We start from the raw sequence: 22,284 nt of genomic DNA, 5'->3' as shown, positions 1-22,284 counted from the left end.
GTACACATTCTAAGAGGGGGTTCCACAATGGCTTCTAAACATAATGAACAAGGAGTTTCCCCTATGTCAGACATGTTTAACAGACTAGTAATGAGACCAGCAAGCTTGGAAAACACTTTAATTAATGTGAAAAAGCAGAATATAAAAAACGGTACTGTGCCTTTAAGGGAAGAAACAAACACAAAAACTGCAAAACAGTGAAAAAAACAGAATTTATGCTTACCTGATAAATTACTTTCCCCAACGGTGTGTCCGGTCCACGGCGTCATCCATAACTTGTGGGAATATCTCTTCCCCAACAGGAAATGGCAGAGAGTACTGCAAAAGCTGTCCATATAGTCCCTCCTAGGCTCCGCCCACCCCAGTCATTCGACCGACGGACAGGAGAAAAAACAGGAGAAACTATAGGGTGCCGTGGTGACTGTAGTTAAAGAAATAAATTTATCAAACCTGATTAAAAAACCAGGGCGGGCCGTGGACCAGACACACCGTTGGAGAAAGTAATTTATCAGGTAAGCATAAACTCTGTTTTCTCAAACATTGGTGTGTCCTGTCCACGGCGTCATCCATAACTTGTGGGAATCAATACCAAAGCTTTAGGACACGGATGAAGGGAGGGAGCAAATCAGGTTACCTAAACGGAAGGCACCACGGCTTGCAAAACCTTTCTCCCAAAGATAGCCTCCGAAGAAGCAAAAGTATCAAATTTGAAGAATTTGGCAAAAGTATGCAGGGAAGACCAAGTCGCTGCCTTACATATCTGATCAACAGAAGCCTCGTTCTTGAAGGCCCATGTGGAAGCCACAGCCCTAGTAGAGTGAGCTGTGACTCTATCAGGAGGCTGCCGTCCGGAAGTCTCATAAGCCAATCGGATGATGCTTTTCAGCCAAAAGGAAAGTGAGGTAGCAGTAGCTTTTTGACCTCTCCTTTTACCAGAAAAGACGACAAACAGAGAAGATGTTTGTCTGAAATCCTTTGTTGCTTCTAGATAAAACTTTAAAGCACGGACTACATCTAAATTGTGTAACAAACGTTCCTTCTTTGAAACAGGATTCACTTTTTTGGGAACTACAAACAGATTTGAGTAAAAACCCAGTCCTTGTTCCAGCGTTGGAACTGGGTGTATCACTCCCATTTTTAACAGGTCTTCTACACAATGTAAGAATGCCTGTCTTTTTATTTGGTTTGAGGATAAGTGAGACATGTGGAACCTTCCCCTTTGGGGTAGTTCCTTGAATTCCAGAAGATAACCCTGAGAAACTATTTCTATTGCCCAGGGATCCTGAACATCTCTTGCCCAAGCCTGAGCAAAGAGAGAGAGTCTGCCCCCTTCTAGATCCGGTCCCGGATCTGGGGCTGCTCCTTCATGCTGTTTTGGTAGCAGCAGCAGGCTTCTTGGCCTGTTTACCCTTATTCCAGCCTTGCATCGGTTTCCAAGCTGGTTTGGTCTGTGAAGTATTACCCTCTTGTCTAGAGGCTGCAGAGTTGGAGGCCGGTCCGTTCCTGAAATTGCGAAAGGAACGAAAATTAGACTTATTCTTGGCCTTGAAAGGCCTATCTTGTGGGAGGGCATGGCCCTTACCCCTGTGATGTCTGAGATAATCTCTTTCAACTCTGGTCCAAAAAGGGTTTTACCCTTGAAAGAGATATTAAGCAATTTTGTCTTGGAAGATACATCCGCTGACCAAGACTTTAGCCAGAGCGCTCTGCGCGCCACAATTGCAAACCCAGAATTTTTCGCCGCTAATCTAGCTAACTGCAAAGCGGCATCTAAAATAAAGGAATTAGCTAACTTAAGTGCGTGTATTCTGTCCATAACCTCCTCATACGGAGTCTCTCTATTGAGCGAATTTTCTAGTTCCTCGAACCAGAACCACGCTGCTGTAGTGACAGGAACAATGAACGAAAACAGAATTTATACTTACCTGATAAATTACTTTCTCCAACGGTGTGTCCGGTCCACGGCGTCATCCTTACTTGTGGGACATCTCTTCCCCAACAGGAAATGGCAAAGAGTCCCAGCAAAGCTGGCCATATAGTCCCTCCTAGGCTCCGCCCACCCCAGTCATTCGACCGACGGACAGGAGGAAATATATATAGGAGAAACCATATGGTAACGTGGTGACTGTAGTTAGAGAAAATAATTCATCAGACCTGATTAAAAAACCAGGGCGGGCCGTGGACCGGACACACCGTTGGAGAAAGTAATTTATCAGGTAAGTATAAATTCTGTTTTCTCCAACATTGGTGTGTCCGGTCCACGGCGTCATCCTTACTTGTGGGAACCAATACCAAAGCTTTAGGACACGGATGAAGGGAGGGAGCAAATCAGGTTACCTAAACGGAAGGCACCACAGCTTGCAAAACCTTTCTCTCAAAAATAGCCTCCGAAGAAGCAAAAGTATCAAATTTGTAAAATTTGACAAAAGTGTGCAGTGAAGACCAAGTCGCTGCCTTACATATCTGGTCAACAGAAGCCTCGTTCTTGAAGGCCCATGTGGAAGCCACAGCCCTAGTGGAGTGAGCTGTGATTCTTTCAGGAGGCTGCCGTCCGGCAGTCTCATAAGCCAATCGGATGATGCTTTTAAGCCAAAAGGAAAGAGAGGTAGAAGTCGCTTTTTGACCTCTCCTTTTACCAGAATAAACAACAAACAAGGAAGATGTTTGTCTGAAATCTTTTGTAGCCTCTAAATAGAATTTTAGAGCACGGACTACGTCCAAATTGTGTAACAAACGTTCCTTCTTTGAAACTGGATTCGGACATAAAGAAGGTACAACTATCTCCTGGTTAATATTTTTGTTAGAAACAACCTTAGGAAGAAAACCAGGCTTAGTACGCAAAACCACCTTATCTGCATAGAACACCAGATAAGGCGGAGAACACTGCAGAGCAGATAACTCTGAAACTCTTCTAGCAGAAGAAATTGCAACCAAAAACAAAACTTTCCAAGATAGTAACTTAATATCTATGGAATGTAAAGGTTCAAATGGAACCCCTTGAAGAACTGAAAGAACTAGATTTAGACTCCAGGGAGGAGTCAAAGGTCTGTAAACAGGCTTGATCCTAACCAGAGCCTGAACAAATGCTTGAACATCTGGCACAGCTGCCAGTCTTTGTGTAGTAAGACAGATAAAGCAGAGATCTGTCCCTTTAGAGAACTTGCAGATAATCCTTTCTCCAAACCTTCTTGTAGAAAGGAGAGAATCTTAGGAATTTTTATCTTATTCCATGGGAATCCTTTGGATTCACACCAATAGATATATCTTTTCCATATTTTATGGTAAATCTTTCTAGTTACCGGTTTTCTGGCCTGAACCAGAGTATCTATCACAGAATCTGAAAACCCACGCTTCGATAGAATCAAGCGTTCAATCTCCAAGCCGTCAGCTGGAGGGAGACCAGATTTGGATGTTCACCAGGTCTGCATACCAAGTCCTGCGTGGCCACGGAGGAGCTATCAAGATCACTGAGGCCCTCTCCTGATTGATCCTGGCTACCAGCCTGGAAATGAGAGGAAACGGTGGAAATACATAAGCTAGGTTGAAGGTCCAAGGTGCTACTAGTGCATCTACTAGAGTCGCTTTGGGATCCCTGGATCTGGACCCGTAGCAAGGAACCTTGAAGTTCTGACGAGACGCCATCAGATCCATGTATGGAATGCCCCATAATTGAGTTATTTGGGCAAAGATCTCCGGATGGAGTTCCCACTCCCCCGGATGGAATGTCTGACGACTCAGAAAATCCGCCTCCCAGTTTTCCACACCTGGGATGTGGATCGCAGACAGGTGGCAGGAGTGATCCTCCGCCCATTGAATTATTTTGGTCCCTTCTTTCATCGCCAGGGAACTCCTTGTTCCCCCCTGATGATTGATATACGCAACGGTCGTCATGTTGTCTGATTGGAACCTTATGAATCTGGCCTTTGCTAGTTGAGGCCAAGCCCTGAGAGCATTGAATATCGCTCTCAGTTCCAGAATGTTTATCGGGAGAAGAGACTCTTCCCGAGACCATAGACCCTGAGCTTTCAGGGATTCCCAGACCGCGCCCCAGCCCACTAGACTGGCGTCGGTCGTGACAATGACCCACTCTGGTCTGCGGAAGCTCATTCCCTGGGACAGATGGTCCAGGGTCAGCCACCAACGGAGTGAATCTCTGGTCTTCTGATCTACTTGAATCATTGGAGACAAGTCTGTATAGTCCCCATTCCACTGTTTGAGCATGCACAGTTGTAATGGTCTTAGATGAATTCGTGCAAAAGGAACTATGTCCATTGCTGCAACCATCAACCCTACTACTTCCATGCACTGCGCTATGGAAGGACGAGGAACAGAATGAAGAACTTGACAAGTGCTTAGAAGTTTTGACTTTCTGACCTCTGTCAGAAAAATCCTCATTTCTAAGGAATCTATTATTGTTCCCAAGAAGGGAACTCTTGTCGACGGAGACAGAGAACTTTTTTCTATGTTCACCTTCCATCCGTGTGATCTGAGAAAGGCCAGAACGATGTCTGTATGAGCCTTTGCTTTTGACAGGGACGACGCTTGTATTAGAATGTCGTCCAAGTAAGGTACTACTGCAATGCCCCTCGGTCTTAGAACCGCTAGAAGGGACCCTAGTACCTTTGTGAAAATCCTTGGAGCAGTAGCTAACCCGAATGGGAGGGCCACAAACTGGTAATGCTTGTCCAGAAAAGCGAACCTTAGGAACTGATGATGTTCTTTGTGGATAGGAATATGTAGGTACGCATCCTTTAGATCCACGGTAGTCATAAATTGACTTTCCTGGATAGTGGGTAGAATCGTTCGAATGGTTTCCATCTTGAACGATGGTACCCTGAGAAATTTGTTTAGGATCTTCAAATCCAAAATTGGTCTGAAAGTTCCCTCTTTTTTGGGAACTACGAACAGATTGGAATAAAATCCCATTCCTTGTTCCTTTATTGGAACTGGGTGTATCACTCCCATCTTTAACAGGTCTACACAATGTAAGAACGCCTGTCTCTTTATTTGGTTTGAGGATAAGTGAGACATGTGGAACCTTCCCCTTGGGGGTAGTTCCCTGAATTCCAGGAGATAACCCTGAGAAACTATTTCTAGCGCCCAGGGATCCTGAACATCTCTTGCCCAAGCCTGAGCAAAGAGAGAGAGTCTGCCCCCCACTAGATCCGGTCTCGGATCGGGGGCTACTCCTTCATGCTGTTTTGTTAGTAGCGGCAGGCTTCTTGGCCTGCTTACCCTTGTTCCAGCCTTGCATCGGTTTCCAGGCTGGTTTGGGTTGTGAGGCATTACCCTCTTGCTTAGAGGATGCAGAATTAGAGGCCGGTCCGTTCCTGAAATTGCGAAAGGAACGAAAATTAGACTTATTTTTAGCCTTGAAAGACCTATCTTGTGGAAGGGCGTGGCCCTTTCCCCCAGTGATGTCTGAAATAATCTTTCAATTCTGGTCCAAATAGAGAGTTACCTTTGAAAGGGATGTTAAGCAATTTTGTCTTGGATGACACATCCGCTGACCAAGACTTTAGCCAAAGCGCTCTGCGCGCCACGATAGCAAACCCTGAATTTTTCGCCGCTAATCTATCTAATAGCAAAGCGGCATCTAAAATAAAAGAGTTAGCCAACTTAAGTGCGTGAACTCTGTCCATAACCTCCTCATATGGAGTCTCTCTACTAAGTGAGTTTTCTAGTTCCTCTAACCAGAACCACTCTGCTGTAGTGACAGGAACAATGCACGAAATGGGTTGTAGAAGGTAACCTTGCTGTACAAAAATCTTTTTAAGCAAACCCTCCAATTTTTTATCCATAGGATCTTTGAAAGCACAACTATCTTCGATAGGAATAGTAGTGCGTTTATTTAGAGTAGAAACTGCCCCCTCGACCTTAGGGACTGTCTGCCATAAGTCCTTTCTGTGGTCGACCATAGGAAATAATTTCTTAAATATAGGGGGGGAACAAAAGGTATGCCGGGCTTTTCCCACTCCTTATTTACTATGTCCGACACCCGCTTGGGTATAGGAAAAGCGTCTGGGTGCACCGGAACCTCTAGGAACTTGTCCATCTTGCATAATTTCTCTGGAATGACAAAGTTGTCACAATCATCCAGAGTAGATAACACCTCCTTAAGCAGTGCGCGGAGATGTTCTAATTTAAATTTAAATGTCACAACATCAGGTTCAGCTTGTTGAGAAATTTTTCCAGAATCTGAAATTTTCCCATCTGACAAAACCTCCCTCATGGCCCCTTCAGATTGGTGTTAGGGTATGACAGAACAATTATCATCAGCGCCCTCCTGCTCTTCAGTGTTTAAAACAGAGCAATCGCGCTTTCTCTGATAAGTAGGCCTTTTGGATAAAATATTTGCTATGGAGTTATCCATTACAGCCGTTAATTGTTGCATGGTAATAAGCATTGGCGCACTAGATGTACTAGGGGCCTCCTGTGTGGGCAAAACTGGTGTAGACACAGTAGGAGATGATGTAGTATCATGTTTACTCCCCTCATCTGAGGAATCATCTTGGGCAATTTCATTATCTGTGGCAGTACTGTCCTTACTTTGTTTGGACGCTATGGCACAATTATCACATAAATTTAAATGGGGAGACACATTGGCTTTCATACATATAGAACATAGCTTATCCGAAGGCACAGACATGTTAAACAGGCTTAAACTTGTCAACAAAGCACAAAAAACGTTTTAAAACAAAACCGTTACTGTCTCTTTAAATTTTAAACAGAAAACACTTTATTACTGAATATGTGAAAAAGTATGAAGGAATTGTTCAAATATTACCAAAATTTCACCACAGTGTCTTAAAGCATTAAGAGTATTGCACACCAAATTTCAGAGCTTTAACCCTTAAAATAACGGAAACTGAGCCGTTTACAAATTTAACCTATACAGTCCCAGCTATAGCCTTTGCTAAGACCCAACCAAGCCCAAAGGGGAATACGATACCAATTGACGCCTTCTAGAAGCTTTTCCAGCAAATTTCAGATCCTCACACATGCATCTGCATGCCCTGCTCTCAAAAAACAACTGCACAGTAATGGCGCGAAAATGAGGCTCAGTCTACAACTAGGAAGGCCCCCTGACTGGAAAAGGTGTCTAACACAGTGCCTGCCGTTTAATAAACGTTCCCCAGGTTTATAAATGCAAATTGTCAGCATAAATATGAATAAAATGCCCAAATAAAGCAATCGATTTAGCCCATAAAAAATGTCTACCAGTTTTTTAGCCCATATTAAGCCCTTTATTCTGTTTGTTTGACTAAGAAAATGGCTTACCGGTCCCCATGAGGGGAAATGACAGCCTTCCAGCATTACATGGTCTTGTTAGAAATATGGCTAGTCATACCTTAAGCAGAAAAGTCTGCTAACTGTTTCCCCCAACTGAAGTTACTTCATCTCAACAGTCCTATGTGGAAACAGCAATCGATTTTAGTTACTGTCTGCTAAAATCATCTTCCTCTCACAAACAGAAATCTTCATCCTTTTCTGTTTCAGAGTAAATAGTACATACCAGCACTATTTTAAAATAACAAACACTTGATAGAAGAATAAAAACTACATTTAAACACCAAAAAACTCTTAACCGTCTCCGTGGAGATGTTGCCTGTGCAACGGCAAAGAGAATGACTGGGGTGGGCGGAGCCTAGGAGGGACTATATAACCAGCTTTGCTGGGACTCTTTGCCATTTCCTGTTGGGGAAGAGATGTCCCACAAGTAAGGATGACGCCGTGGACCGGACACACCAATGTTGGAGAAATAGGTTGCAGGAGGTAACCTTGCTGAACAAAAATCTTTTTAAGCAAACCCTCCAATTTTCTATCCATAGGATCTTTGAAAGCACAATTATCCTCGATAGGAATAGTAGTGCGCTTGTTTAGTGTAGAAACTGCCCCCTCGACCTTAGGGACTGTCTGCCACAAGTCCTTTCTGGGGTCGACCATAGGAAATAATTTCTTAAATATAGGAGGGGGAACAAAAGGTATGCCGGACTTCTCCCACTCCTTGTTCACTATGTCCGCCACCCGCTTGGGTATAGGAAAAGCATCGGGGTGCACCGGAACCTCTAGGAACTTGTCCATCTTACACAATTTTTCTGGAATGACCAGGTTGTCACAATCATCCAGAGTAGATAACACCTCCTTAAGCAGTGCGCGGAGATGCTCTAACTTAAATTTAAATGTCACAACATCAGGTTCTGCCTGTTGAGAAATTCTACCTGAATCTGAAATTTCCCCATCTGACAAAACCTCCCTCATGGCCCCTTCAGAATGGTGTGAGGGTATGACAGAGCAATTATCATCAGCGCCCTCCTGCTCTACAGTGTTTAAAACAGAGCAATCGCGCTTTCTCTGAAATGCAGGCATTTTGGATAAAAAATTAGCTATGGAGTTATCCATTACTGTCGCCAATTGTTGCATAGTAACAAGCATTGGCGCGCTAGAAGTACTAGGAGTTTCCTGCGCGGGCAAAACTGGTGTAGACACAGAGCGAGATGAAGCAGAACTATCTTTACTCTCTTCATCTGATGAATCATCTTGGGCAACTTTCTGTGGCAGTACTGTCCTTACTTTGTTTGGACGCTATGGCACAATTATCACACAATTTGGAAGGGGGAGACACATTGGCTTCCATACATACAGAACATAGCTTATCTGAAGGTACAGACATGTTAAACAGGCTTAAACTTGTCAATAAAGTACAAAAACCGTTTTAAATTAAAACCGTTACTGTCTCTTTAAATTTTAAACAGGGCACACTTTATTACTGAATATGTGAAAAACGATGAAGGAATTGTTCAAATTTTACCAAATTTTCACCACAGTGTAACCCTTAAAATGAAGAAACCGGAGCCGGTTACAGATTTAACCCCTCTACAGTCCCAGCTACAGCCTTTGCTGCGACTTTACCAAACCCAGGGGGGAACACGATACCAAATGAAGCCTTCTAGGAACCTTATCAACTACTTTCAGATCCACACACATGCAGCTGCATGTCCTGCTCTCAAAAGTAACTGCGCAGTAATGGCGCGAAAATGAGGCTCAGCCTACTACAGTGAAGGCCCTTCCTGACTGAAAAGGTGTCTAACCAGTGCCTGACGTTAAAAAACGTTCCCCAAAGTTTATAAGTGTGAAATTCAACCTCAATCTGTATAAAATGCCCAAATAAAGCATTCGATCTTGCCCATAAAAATGTCTACCAGTTTTATAGCCCATATTAAGCCCTTTATTCTGTTTGAGACTAAGAAAATGGCTTACCGGTAACCATGAGGGGAAATGACAGCCTTCCAGCATTACACAGTCTTGTTAGAAATATGGCTAGTCATACCTTAAGCAGAAAAGTCTGCTAACTGTTTCCCCCAACTGAAGTTATTTCATCTCAACAGTCCTATGTGGAAACAGCAAACGATTTTAGTAACTGTTGCTAAAATCATATTCCTCTCACAAACAGAACTCTTCATCTTTTTCTGTTTCAGAGTAAATAGTACATACCAGCACTATTTTAAAATAAACTCTTGATTGTAGAATACAAACTACAACTAAAACACCACATACTCTTAACCATCTCCGTGGAGATGTTGCCTGTGCAACGGCAAAGAGAATGACTGGGGTGGGCGGAGCCTAGGAGGGACTATATGGACAGCTTTTGCTGTACTCTTTGCCATTTCCTGTTGGGGAAGAGATATTCCCACAAGTTATGGATGACGCCGTGGACCAGACACACCAATGTTGGAGAAAAGCAGTTAACTCTACGAAATTTTTACAGTGTGTATAATAGACTAAAATAGCATTGCACCCACTTGCAAATGGATGATTAACCCCTCAGGCTCAAAAACGAAGCAGAAAAACGGTAAAACCGTCACAAGCAAACTGCCACAGCTCTACTGTGGCTCCTACCTGCCCATAAAACAACTTTTGTAGGCACAAAAACCCTTTACAGAGGTCCAATATGTCAGGGGACTCCTTCAGGGAAGCTGGATGTCTCAGAATGTAAAAACAACTGAGCAATTAGAGTGTGCAAATAGGCCCCTCCCACCATGCACTCAAAGTGAAAGGGCCATAAATAACTACTTCTAGGAGAAATCTAGTCAGCCATGTGGAAAACTAGGCCCCAAATAAAGATTTATCACCCTCAGTAAAAAACGTTTTTTATATATCATGCAAACGTTTTACATACTAAGTAATAAGAGCAAGTAACATGAATATTACCCTTTACTGCAAGCATGATGCCAGTCGTTTGTTAAATCACTGTAATCAGGCTTACCTTAAATATATCAGGCACTGTCAGCATTTTCTGGACCTCATCATCTCTCTAGAAAAAAATATACTGAACATACCTCAGAGCAGTTAACTCTGCAGGCCGTTCCCCCAGCTAAAGTTTTCCCATACTCTTCAGTGAGAACAGCAGTGGACCTTAGTTACAACCTGCTAAGATCATCAAAACCTCAGGTAAAACTCTTCTTCTAATTTCTGCCTGAGGTAAAAACAGTACAATGCCGGTATCGTTTAAAAATAACAAACTTTTGATTGAAGATAAACTACACTAATTCACCACATCTCTCTTGATACTTCCTTTCTTGTCGAGAGCTGCAAGAGAATGACTGGGAGTGGCAGTTAGGGGAGGAGCTATATAGACAGCTCTGCTGTGGGTGATCCTCTTGCAGCTTCCTGTTGGGAAGGAGAATATCCCACAAGTAATGGATGAATCCGTGGACTGGATACACCTTACAAGAGAAATTTTGTTTTCTTTCTAATGACACGGTGAGTCCACAGATCATCTCTAATTACTATTGGAAATCAATACCCAAGCTAGAGGACACAGATGATAAGGGAGGGACAAGACAGGGAACCTAAATGGAAGGCACCACTGCTTGAATAACCTTTCTCCCAAAAGAAGCCTCAGCCGAGGCAAACGTGTCAAATTTATAGAATTTTGAAAAAGCGTGTAGAGAGGACCAAGTTGCAGCCTTACAGATCTGTTCCACAGAAGCTTAATTTTTGAATGGAAGAGGAAACAGCCCTCATAGAATGAGCCGTGACTCAGGAGGCTGCTGTCCAGCGGATTCATAGGCCAAGCGAATTATAATCTTCAGCCACAAAAAAAGAGAAGTAGCCGTAGCTTTCTGACCCTTACGTTTCCCAGAGAAAACAACAAATAGAGCCGAAGACTGGCGAAAATCCTTAGTCGCCTGAAGTATTTCAACGCACGCACCACATCTAGGTTGTGCAGCAGACGCTTCTTAGGAGAAGAAGGGTTAGGACACAGAGAAGGAACAACAATCTCTTGATTAATGTTCCTATCTGAAACCACCTTAGGAAGGAACCCCCAACTTAGTATGCAGAACTACCTTATCAGAATGAAAAATAAGATAAGGGGATTCACACTGCAACGCCGAGAGTTCTGAGACTCTGCAAGCAGAAGAAATAGCAACAAGATGCATAGGTTCAAACAGAGCCTGCTGAAGAACTTTAAGAACAAGGTTAAGACTCCATGGAGGAGTAACAGGTTTGAACACAGGCCTGATTCTGACCAAGGCCTGACAGGTACATCCGTCAGACGTTTATGCAACAAAATAGACAAGGCAGATATTTGACCCTTCAAAGTACCCGCAGATAAACCCTTCTCCAGACCCTCCTGGAGAAAGGACAAAATTCTAGGAATCCGAACTCTACTCCAAGAGTAGCCTTCGGATTCACACCAATGTAGATATTTACGCCATATCTTATGGTAAATCTTTCTCGTCACAGGTTTACGAGCCTGAATCATGGTCTTTATAACCGACTCAGAAAAACCATGCTTAGATAAAATTAAGCGTTAAATCTCCAAGCAGTCAGCTTCAGAGAAACAAAATTTGGATGAAGGGCCCTTGAAGTAGAAGGTCTTTCCATGGTGGTAGACTCCAAGGTGGGAGAGATGACATCTCCACTAGGTCTGCATACCAGATCCTGCGAGGCCACGCCGGTGCAATGAGTTTCACCGACGCCTTCTCCTGTTTGATTCGAGCAATAACCCGATGAAGGAGAGCGAACAGAGGAAATAAGTATTCTAGACTGAAATTCCAAGGAACCGCCAGAGCATCTATCAGTACAGCCTGAGGATCCCTTAACCTCCACCCGTACCTCGGAAGCTTGGCATTCTGTTGAGATGCCATGAGATCCAGCTCTGGCTGTCCCCATTTGAGAACCACTTCTCCGGGTGAAAAGTCTGCTCAGAAAATCCGCTTCCCACTTAACCACTCCTGGAATGCGGATCGCAGATAGAAGGCAGTTGTGGGTCTCCGCCCACTGAATAATCTTAGCTACCTCTGACATGGCCAAGGAACTCTGAGTTCCTCCCTGATGGTTGATGTAAGCCACTGAGGTTATGTTGTCTGACTGAAACCTGATAAACTGAGCTGAAGCTAACTGAGGCCAGGCCAGAAGAGCAATGAAGATTGCCCTCAACTCTAGAACGTTTATGGGGAGAACAGACTCCTCTCGAGTCCATGTCCCCTGAGCCTTTAGAGAGCCCCAGACTGCTCCCCAACCCAGCAGGCTGGCGTCCGATGTCACAATCACCCAGGTGGGTCTGCGAAAGCATGTTCCCTGGGAGAGATGCTCCCGAGACAACCACCAAGGAAGAGAATCTCTTGTCGCCTGATCCAGCTGTAATAGCGGGGACAGATCCGAGTAATCCCTGTTCCACTGCCTGAGCATGCATAACTGCAGAGGTCTGAGGTGGAAACAGGCAAACGGAATGATGTCCATGGCAGCTACCATCAGACTGATCACCTGATGACTTCCGTCAGAAAATGTTTTCATTGATAGGGAATCTATTATGGTTCCCAAGAACACCACCATTGTAGCTGGAATTAAGGAACTCTTTCCCAAATTCACTTTCCAACCGTGAGAACGCAGGAAGGATAGCAACATCTCCATGTGGGAAATCGCTTGTTGAAAGGATGGAGCTTGAACCAGAATGTCGTCCAGATAAGGCGCCACTGCAATGCCCCGCAACCGGAGCACTGCCAACAGGGATCCTAAGACCTTTGAAAAAATCATGGGAGCTGTGGCAAGGCCGAATGGAAGAGCCACAAACTGGAAGTGTTTGTCTAGAAATGCAAACCTCAGAAACTTGTGATGATCCCTGTGGATGGGAACATGCAGGTACGCGTCCTTTAAATCTACTGTTGTCATGAATTGACCCTCCTGGACAAGGGAAGAATGGAACAAATAGTTCTCTGAGGAACTTGTTTAGAATTTTGAGTTCTTGGATTGATCTTGCTTGGCAGAGGGAGAGGAAGGTTTACCCTTGAAGTCTCGAAAGGTACGAAAATTACTCTGACGTACCCTTTGTTTATTTCTCTTATCCTGAGGGAGGAAATGACCATTTCCCCCCCGTAATGTCAGAAATAATTTCAGCCAAGCCCGGCTCAAACAAGGTTTTACCCTGGGAATTGCCAAAAGCTTAGACTTAGAAGAAACATTTGCAGACCAGGATTTCAACCATAAGGCTCTGCGGGCCAGTAAGGCAAAACCAGAAATCTTTGCTCCCAGCTTAATAACCTGTAAGGAAGCATCCGTAATAAAATAATTGGCCAACTTAAGAGCCTTGATCCTATCCTGGATCTCTTCCAGGGGAGTGTCTATCTAAATAGAATCAGACAATGCATTAAACCAGTATGCCGTCGCACTTGTGACAGTAGCAATACACACCACAGGTTGCCATTGTAAACCCTGGTGTGAACATACATCTTTTTGGAGCAACCCCTCCAACTTCTTATCCATAGGATCCTTAAAGTGAATGTCAATTTTTGTATAGCTGAAGCCTCCTAATAATTCGTTAACACATGTGTTTTTAAACTGCTAGGTTTACAAAAAAATAAATAAATAGTATTTATTATATATTTGCATAACTAACTTGTTTGTATTTTGATCTTCCTCCTCCCACCCAGCACTTCCGTGTTATTTACAGGGTGATGGTTAGAGCGGCCCTCCTCCCTTTGTACGTCACCGTGAAGCGCGCACCCGTGGATCTAATCTTTATGCGCATGCGTGTAATCCAGCTTTACTTCGTCTGCACATGCGTTAGAGCCCTGTTTTCTTACGGCGTAAACACTCATCGCTACTGTATGTGAGCTAATGTTCTAACGCAAGCGCAGAAATCAGAAATACTTAGTCTGCGCATGCGTTAAAAACCCTGGTTATTCACTGTGTGAACGAGCATCACTTCCACAAGGGAGATAATGGACTAACGCATGCGCAGAAGAAGCGCATGACATATGTAAAAAGGGGCTGAACGCCCCGTGGTGCAAAAGCTTATTCGCAATGGTTGCTGTCAATCTTTTACATTCAGAGGGACTATATGGCGGGCGGAGGAAGCACGGCATGAAAATAAAGAAAAAAAGTTAATTTTTAATCTTCATTTATATAATTTTTAAAAACCATGAATTAAAGTCCCCCTATTTTCAATTGTTTGACAATTTTGTATCAACGACTATAGGTGAGTTTACATTCACTTTAAAGGAAGAACTATCCTCTATGGGAATAGTGGTTCTCTTAGCCAAAGTGGAAATTGCCCCTTCCACCTTGGGAACCGTCTGCCAAGACTCCTTGATAGAGTCAGCAATATTGAACATCTTCTTAAAAATATATAATGGAGAAAAAGGGATACCAGGTCTCTCCCATTCCCTCGCAATAATCTCTGTAGCCCGATTAGGTACAGGGAAAACTTTCACCATGGGAGGTACATCAAAATACTTGTTTGGCTTACTAGACTTCTTAGGATTGACTATGACCGTAGTGTCTGAGTCGTCCAAGGTAGCCAAAACCTCCTTAAGTAACAAACTGAGGTGTTCTAGCTTAAACCTGAAGGATACCACTTCAGCATCAGAAGAAGGAATTACACTGTCTGAGTCTGAGATTTCACCCTCAGATGCTACCGAAGTATCTTCCTCCTCATATTTCTGGGAGGGAACATTCGGAATAGCCACGACTGTATCAGAAACCTTACTCACTGAGTCTTTACATTTCCTCTTGCGTTTTCCCTGCTGCATGGGAAAAGCAGACAGAAGACATGAGGGTAGCGATGTCTTGCAACGTGACTCCAGGCAGAGTCAGAAAGGAAGCGCAGGGCACTGAATGTGTGGATGATAAAATTTGGGAAACTTGAGGAGAAATCTGCGGCATATCTTGAACATTGTCAGAAGACCCCTGAACAGCATCTGTCTTAGACAATGTTGGCACAGAGAAAAAAGTATATCCCTGTAATTTAAAGCTCTCTCAATACATGAGGAACAGAAAGGGAATGGTGGTTCCACGTTAGGATCAAAACATAAACAAGAAACATTTTGCAGGACTTCTTGGTCCATCTTTACTCACAATTGATCAAATTAGAATTAGAAGCAATTAACACACAAAATTGTTTTACTGTCTCTTTAAATGTTAAACCATAACAGTTATTTTTGCTGCAAGAAAAATAAATTGTCACAAACACTCCGGACAACCATTACACCTCAGTTTAGCTTTGCTGAGGTGCCTACCTTCCGTGCTGACACCGGAGTGTATATCCTGTAAACGCAGTCCGGAAACCGTAGCACTGCTTACAAGGCTGCAATGACGCTGACTCCCCTGCGGAACACAGGAAGTGAAGGGGAAAAGGTGCGCAACAGAAACTTGCCGCCTCAGCTAGCCCTGCACATTGTGGGCGTATCAAAATTAACCTCCCGGTTGGCAAAATGTACTCTAAAGTAAAGCCGCCGGGAGTAAGTGAAACACACACCACACATTGAGCCTATAAATCCTTGTCCCCAGTGCCTGCCATTACTGCCATTTTAACATTATCCCCAATTCTATAGGAGAATGTCTTGTGTGTTCAAATGATAATAAAGTGCCATAGTTTTCCTGCCTATGTCCCAGAAAAATAATATCAGCACTTACCTCCAGGCAGCTCACTAGGTTTGAGAGGCATGTTCCCTCACATGGACCTGTGGAAGAAAAACAAAGACTGAGTAATCTTACTCAGGCTTTCAATGTTTGGGCAGCATTAAATACATGGGAGGCGCAGTGAGGGCTGTACCCCACAAGTTCCCATTGCTTTAAAGCCACCACTGCTCTACTGAAGAGACTGACATGGGCTATGGCTACACCCCAGCACAGAGCAGAACAAACTTGCACTGTTGAAAAATAAACTTTTGCTTGAAGAATCTTCTTCCAAACACCTAAACTTTACCACCTTCTTGCTCTTAACGTAGGCAAAGAGAATGACTGGTGTTGGAGGCAAGGGAGGTGATATTTAACAGCTTTGCTGTGGTGCTCTTTTCCGCCTCCTGCTGGGCAAGAGTGCTATTCCCCAAAAGTAATTAGAGATGATCCGTGGACTCACCGTGTCATTAGAAAGAAATGTTGGGTATCATATCCCTTTAAACTTCTAAATACAAATACACACATTTAAAATAAATGAAAGCCAATATTTTTATTTCATGATTCAGATAGGGCATAACATTTAAGGGGAGGAAAAAAAAAAAAAAGAAGAAGATTATAAAATTTACTTAAATCTTATCTTATGGTATTCTTTGTTGAAGGGCATACTTTGGTAGGAAGCATGCCCTAGAGTAACCATCTAACAAGAGTGCTATTTTACACGTGAGTGCAATTTGACATTTTGTACCTATTTTATTGCATTTCTGGCAATACTAGGCCATGTGGCGCTTCCGTTTATGTTCATTATCTACAGATTGCTTATCTCCGGAATTTAGACCACATATCCCTTTACAGAGAGCTGCCTGGGCCTGGATATACAACTCTACTGGACTCACCACATTGTGTTTATGTGAACATTCTTCTTTCTATTACATTTGTGTTTTTTATATTGAAAATTTGATTGCAGGTAAATTTTTTTGTTTCATTCTTTCATTATTGTATACTTTATAGATCATTTGATAAGTATTTGTCTATTTGACCTTGGGCGCCCCCTATCATTCTACATAGTTTAGTTATGCTTGGATGTTTTACTACAAGGTTACTTTTGATAAATCAAAGGCAGTATGTTTTCACAATACATAACATTGCTAAAATCCTTCTTCTCATTGTTATTGACTTCAATTACAATCACTTATTTTTGCAGATTATGTAAATACTTTAAAGGGACACTGAACCCAAATTTTTTCTTTCGTGATTCAGATAGAGCATGCAATTTTAAGCAACTTTCTAATTTACTCCTATTATCAATTTTTCTTCTTTGTCTTGCTATCTTTATTTGAAAAAGAAGGCATCTAAGCTAAGGAGCCAGTCAATTTTTGGTTCAGACCCTGGACAGCACTTGTTTATTGGTGGGTGAATTTATCCACCAATCATCAAGAACAACCCCAGTTGTACACCAAAAATGGTCCGGCATCTAAACTTACATTCTTGCTTTTCAAATAAAGATACCAAGAGAATGAAGAAAATGTGATAATAGGAGTAAATTAGAAAGTTGCTTTAAATTGCATGCTCTATCTGAATCTCGAAAGAAAATATTTGGGTTCAGTGTCCCTTTACATTTAAACATACTTTTATCAACAGTGAAACACTGACCAAACAATATACATACCTACTTCGAGTCCCAGAATCAGAAACCATTCCAGAATTCTCATTTCTTCTTTGTAAAAAGGTGGAAAATTTGTTTCTGCTCTTGGGTTTTGAAACTGGTTCACTTTGGCAATCTTTATCAGATTTTAAAGCAGTGGTTAGATTAAAGGACTTTACTTCCATTAAATTATCTTCACTGTCTTTTCTAGATTTTTTAGCTTTAGGACTCGTATATTGACTAAGAAGGTCAACTTCAGAAATTCCATCTTGAAGAGAAAAAAACAAAAAAAACACAAACACTGTAAATTAGGTTATAGCTGCAATTACAGGCTACATACACATCTTTTCCCACGGTTTTGGGGATTAGATATATTAGTAGTTTTTTTTAGACCAGTGGAAGGGACCCTTCAGACTGCATGTGGCATGGAGAGGCCTGATATAAAAAACTAATTATGCTTACATGATAATTTCATTTCTATCTGTACGAGGAGAGTCCACGGCTTCATTCATTACTTGTGGGAATACAGAACCTGGCCACCAGGAGGAGGCAAAGACACCCCAGCCAAAGGCTTAAATACCTCCCCCACTTCCCTCATCCCCCAGTCAGTCTGCCGAGGGAACAAGAAACAGTAGGAGAAATATCAGGGTATAAATGGTGCCAGAAGAAAAACAAAAGAAATTTAGGTCCGCCCAACGGAGAACTGTGCGGGAGCCGTGGACTTTCCTCGTACAGATGGAAATGAATATCAAGTAAGCATAATTTATGTTTTCCATCTTAATACGAGAAGAGTCCACGGCTTCATTCATTACTTGTGGGAAACAAATATCCAAGCTCTAGAGGACACTGAATGAAAACGGGAGGGTAAAAAAGAGTCGAACCCTAGTCTGAGGGCACCACAGCCTGCAAAACCTTTCTCCCAAACGCTGCTTTAGTCGAATCAAAAACGTCAAATTTGTAAAATTTTGAAAAAGTATGTAAGGAGGACCAGGTAGCCGCCTTACAAATCTGCTCCATAGAGGCCTCATTCTTGAAGGCTCAAGAAGAAGCCACAGCTCTAGTTGATTAAGCCGTAATCCTCTGAGGAGGCTTATGTCCCGCAGTCTCATAAGCTAAGTGAATCATGCTCCTTAGCCAAAAAGATAGGGAAGTGGAAGAAGCCTTCTGCACCTTGCGCTTCTCTGAATAGACAACAAACAATGCTGAAGTCTGTCTGAAATACTTCGTAGCCTGAAGATAAAATTTCAAAGCTCGAACCACATCCAAGTTATGAAGTAACCGTTCCTTTGAAGAAGGGTTAGGACACAAGGAAGAAACTACAATCTCGAGATTAATGTTGCAATCAGACACAACCTTAGGGAGAAATCCCAACCCAGTGCGAAGGACAGCCTTATCGGCATGAAAGACCAGGTAAGGAGGCTCACATTGCAAGGCCGCCAACTCAGAGACTCTGCGTGCCGAAGCAATATCCAGTAGAAAAAGAACCTTCCAAGACAGTATCTTAATGTCAAGATAATGCATAGGCTCAAACGGAGCCTACTGCAAAACCCTAAGAACCAGGTTCAAACTCCAAGGAGGAACAGAATGTCTAAATACAGGCCTGATCCTGGATGGAGCCTGAACAAAATACTGTATATCAGGAAGCTCAGCAAGCTTCTTGTGTAACAACACAGATAGAGACAAAATCTGTCCCCTTAAGGAACTGGCGGCAAGTCCCTCCTCCAAGCCGTCCTGGAGGAAGGAAAGTATCCTGGATACCCTGACCTTATGCCAGGAATATCCATGAGCCTCACACCAGAGTAAGTAGGTCCTCCACACCTTATGATAGATGCGTCGGGTGACCGGCTTCCTGGCTTAAATGAGAGTATCAATCACAATCTCAGAAAAACCTCTCCTGGCTAAGACTAAGCATTCAATCTCCAAACAGTCAGCCTCAGAGAATCTAGATTATGATGCACAAAGGGGCCCTGTACAGCAGATCCCTGAAACAGGGTAACCTCCATGGAGGAGTTCATGACATCCCCACCAGAACTGCAAACCACATAATCCGGACCTTATCTGGATGTCGTTCAGATAAGGTGCTACTGCAATACCTCTGAATCTCGCCACTGCGAGCAAAGCTCCCAGAACCTTCGTAAAGACTCTTGGAGTAGTAGCCAGGCCGAAGGGGAGAGCTACAAACTGAAAGTACTGGTCCAGAAAAGCACATGAAGGTAAGCGTCCTTCAAGTCTATCATAGTCATGAACTGACCCTCTTGAACTAAGGGCAGAATAAACCTTATCGTTTCCATCTTGAACAATGGGACCGACAGAAACTTGTTTAAGCACTTTAGGTCTATAATCTGGCGAAACGTGCCCTCCTTGAGACCACGAAAAGGTTTGAATAGTACCCTAGACCTCTTTCTGCTAGAGGTACCGGTACAATTACTCCTAGAGAAAAAAGATCCCTCACGCACTCTAGGAAGGCATCCCATTTCTCTGGTCTTGACGATAGATTTAATAGGGGAATCTGCCCCTGGAAGGGTGAGTTTTGAAACCTATCCTGGGACGAAAATTAGGACCCTTAGGTTTATTCTTCTCATCCTGCGGTAGAAAGGCACCCTTGCCCCCGTGACCATGGATATGATAGAGTCCAGGCCTGGACCAAAAAGAACCTTTCCCTTAAGTGGAGGGAAAGTAATCTAGGCTTGGAAGTCATGTTAGCAGACCACAGGGCCCTCTGGGCCAGAACAGAAAAGCCTGATGTCTTGGCATTCAAGCGAATAATCTGCATATTTGCATCACAGATAAACGAATAAGCTACAATCAGGGCCTTAATTCTTTTCTGCATCTCATTGAGGGGAGTCTCCACCTCGAACATCTGACAGAGACTCATACCAATAGGTAGTGGCTCCCACCGCAGCCGGCTGAAATATGAACCCCATGTGCCGAAACATCTTTCTTAATAGGGTCTCTAATTTCTTATCCTTGGGTTCCTTAAACGACTAACTATCCTCGAGTGGGATAGTGGTTCGCTTAGCGAGTGTGGAGATCGCTCCATCCACCTTAGGAACAGATCCCCAAAATTCTAGCTGAGAATCAGGAAACGGGAACAATTTCTTAAACGGAGAAGAAAGGGAGAAAGATGAACCAAGTCTCTCCCATTGATTATTTAAACTATTCGCCATCTTTACGGGAACCGGGAAAGTCTGGGGCACCACCCTGTCCTCAGACTTTGTCAAGCTTAGGAATAGAAGGTTCCTCTGGCAACTTTCGTTCCGGAACCTCTAGAGTAGCTAACACCTCCTTTAGTAAAAAGCGTAAGTGCTCCACCCTAAATCTAAAGTCTGGTTCCTCCGAAGCCGGAGGTTTAGAGGCCGCAGATTCCGACCCAGAGAAAGAGTCCTCCGAAGTATCTGAGTCCTCTGCATCAGCAGATAATCTAGTTTTAGATGCATCCAACAGAGTAGATGACCCCTGGGAAGGATAGCAATGTTTAACATTTTGCTTGCGCATAGCAGTGCGAGGTAAAGCACTGAAGGCCGCAGGCACCACCGTTTGCAACTGATCAGCAAAATCTGGCGGCCACAGGGCCCCTCCCGCAGGAGGATTAATAGTGCACTGGGGAGCTGAATGTGTAATCGGAGATGACTGTAGGAAACTCACCTCACGGGACGGAGACCCCTCAGAGGTGGACGGCTCAGTGGTACTAAACATCTTGTTCTTTTTAGATATCACTATTTTATCAAGGCATGTGGAACATAGTTGAGCAGCCGGATATACTGTAGCCTCCTCACAATAAACACAGGCATTAGATTTAGGCAAAGAGGGAGTACCCTCTAACGCATCAGAGTCCTCCATAGCTTGCGCCTTTAATATGGACTATAGAAAAAATAAATGGCACCTTTATACCCCAATGGCCGGGGCACTCACCACCTCCTATGACACAGGCTCACAGAGAAACTTTCGTCTCCTGCAACCGACGGTCAGGAAAAGGAAAAGAATGAGGCCACACCCTGCCACATGGAGTGCCATGCAGGACCGCCCCTACAGCCGAGAAAAAGCACGCAAAACTAAACAGGCTGCGCAGTAATCAAAAAGAAGGAAGAACCTGACATTGCCAGGGCCACATCTCACACATGTTGCAGCAAAAACACAATAAAGTAATGGTGTATAACTCCCCCCCCCTGTTCAATAATCACCTTCCAGAGATATTAACCCTTGATTCTATACAGATAAAAGGAGTCACACTGTGGCTCTTTCTTCTTGCGTTATCATTACAGGTATAAAAAAAATGAAACAATCTTACCAGAATCTACGCCGTGGAACAGGAACACGACCTCTCAAGTTTGACAGTGTTGTAGCATCACTCCTGACACAGACTTGAGTGACAGAAAGCAGGCAGTGAAACCCATCAACACTGATTGCTTAAGGAGCTGTTAATACGAGTCTGGATGGTTTGCAGAAAGACTCTTGCTGCATCTCCAGACCCAAACATTCGTCAATGCTCTGAGAGGCTGACAAGACTACTTAAAACTCCAATTCCATACCGAAGGGTACTACCCCCCATAAGAGGCTACTCCGAATCTTTCTCTGCCATCCTCCTGTGACGAAAGGCAAAGAATGACTGGGGGATGAGGGGAGTGGGGGTAGTATCATATATCATATGAATAGACCGGTCCGGTCGCCAATGGCAAGTAAAAATTCTTGCAGGCAAGTAAAATGTTTAAGTTACCAGCCCGAACATTTTAAGTGGG

General features: G+C 43.4%; 1 protein-coding gene across 1 annotated transcript in view; it reads right to left on the bottom strand.

The window, feature by feature from the left end:
* EXO1 (exonuclease 1) overlaps positions 1-22,284 on the bottom strand; it is a 169,241-nt gene that overhangs the window by 88,407 nt on the left and 58,550 nt on the right. Inside the window, exon 8 of the mRNA XM_053712281.1 lies at positions 17,573-17,816. Coding sequence (XP_053568256.1) covers positions 17,573-17,816 — 244 coding nt within the window. The remainder of the gene's footprint in view (positions 1-17,572; positions 17,817-22,284) is intronic.

This window comes from Bombina bombina, chromosome 4, assembly GCF_027579735.1.
Source record: "Bombina bombina isolate aBomBom1 chromosome 4, aBomBom1.pri, whole genome shotgun sequence".
NCBI classification, from domain to species: domain Eukaryota; kingdom Metazoa; phylum Chordata; class Amphibia; order Anura; family Bombinatoridae; genus Bombina; species Bombina bombina.
This window is presented reverse-complemented; position numbering and strand designations above follow the sequence as displayed.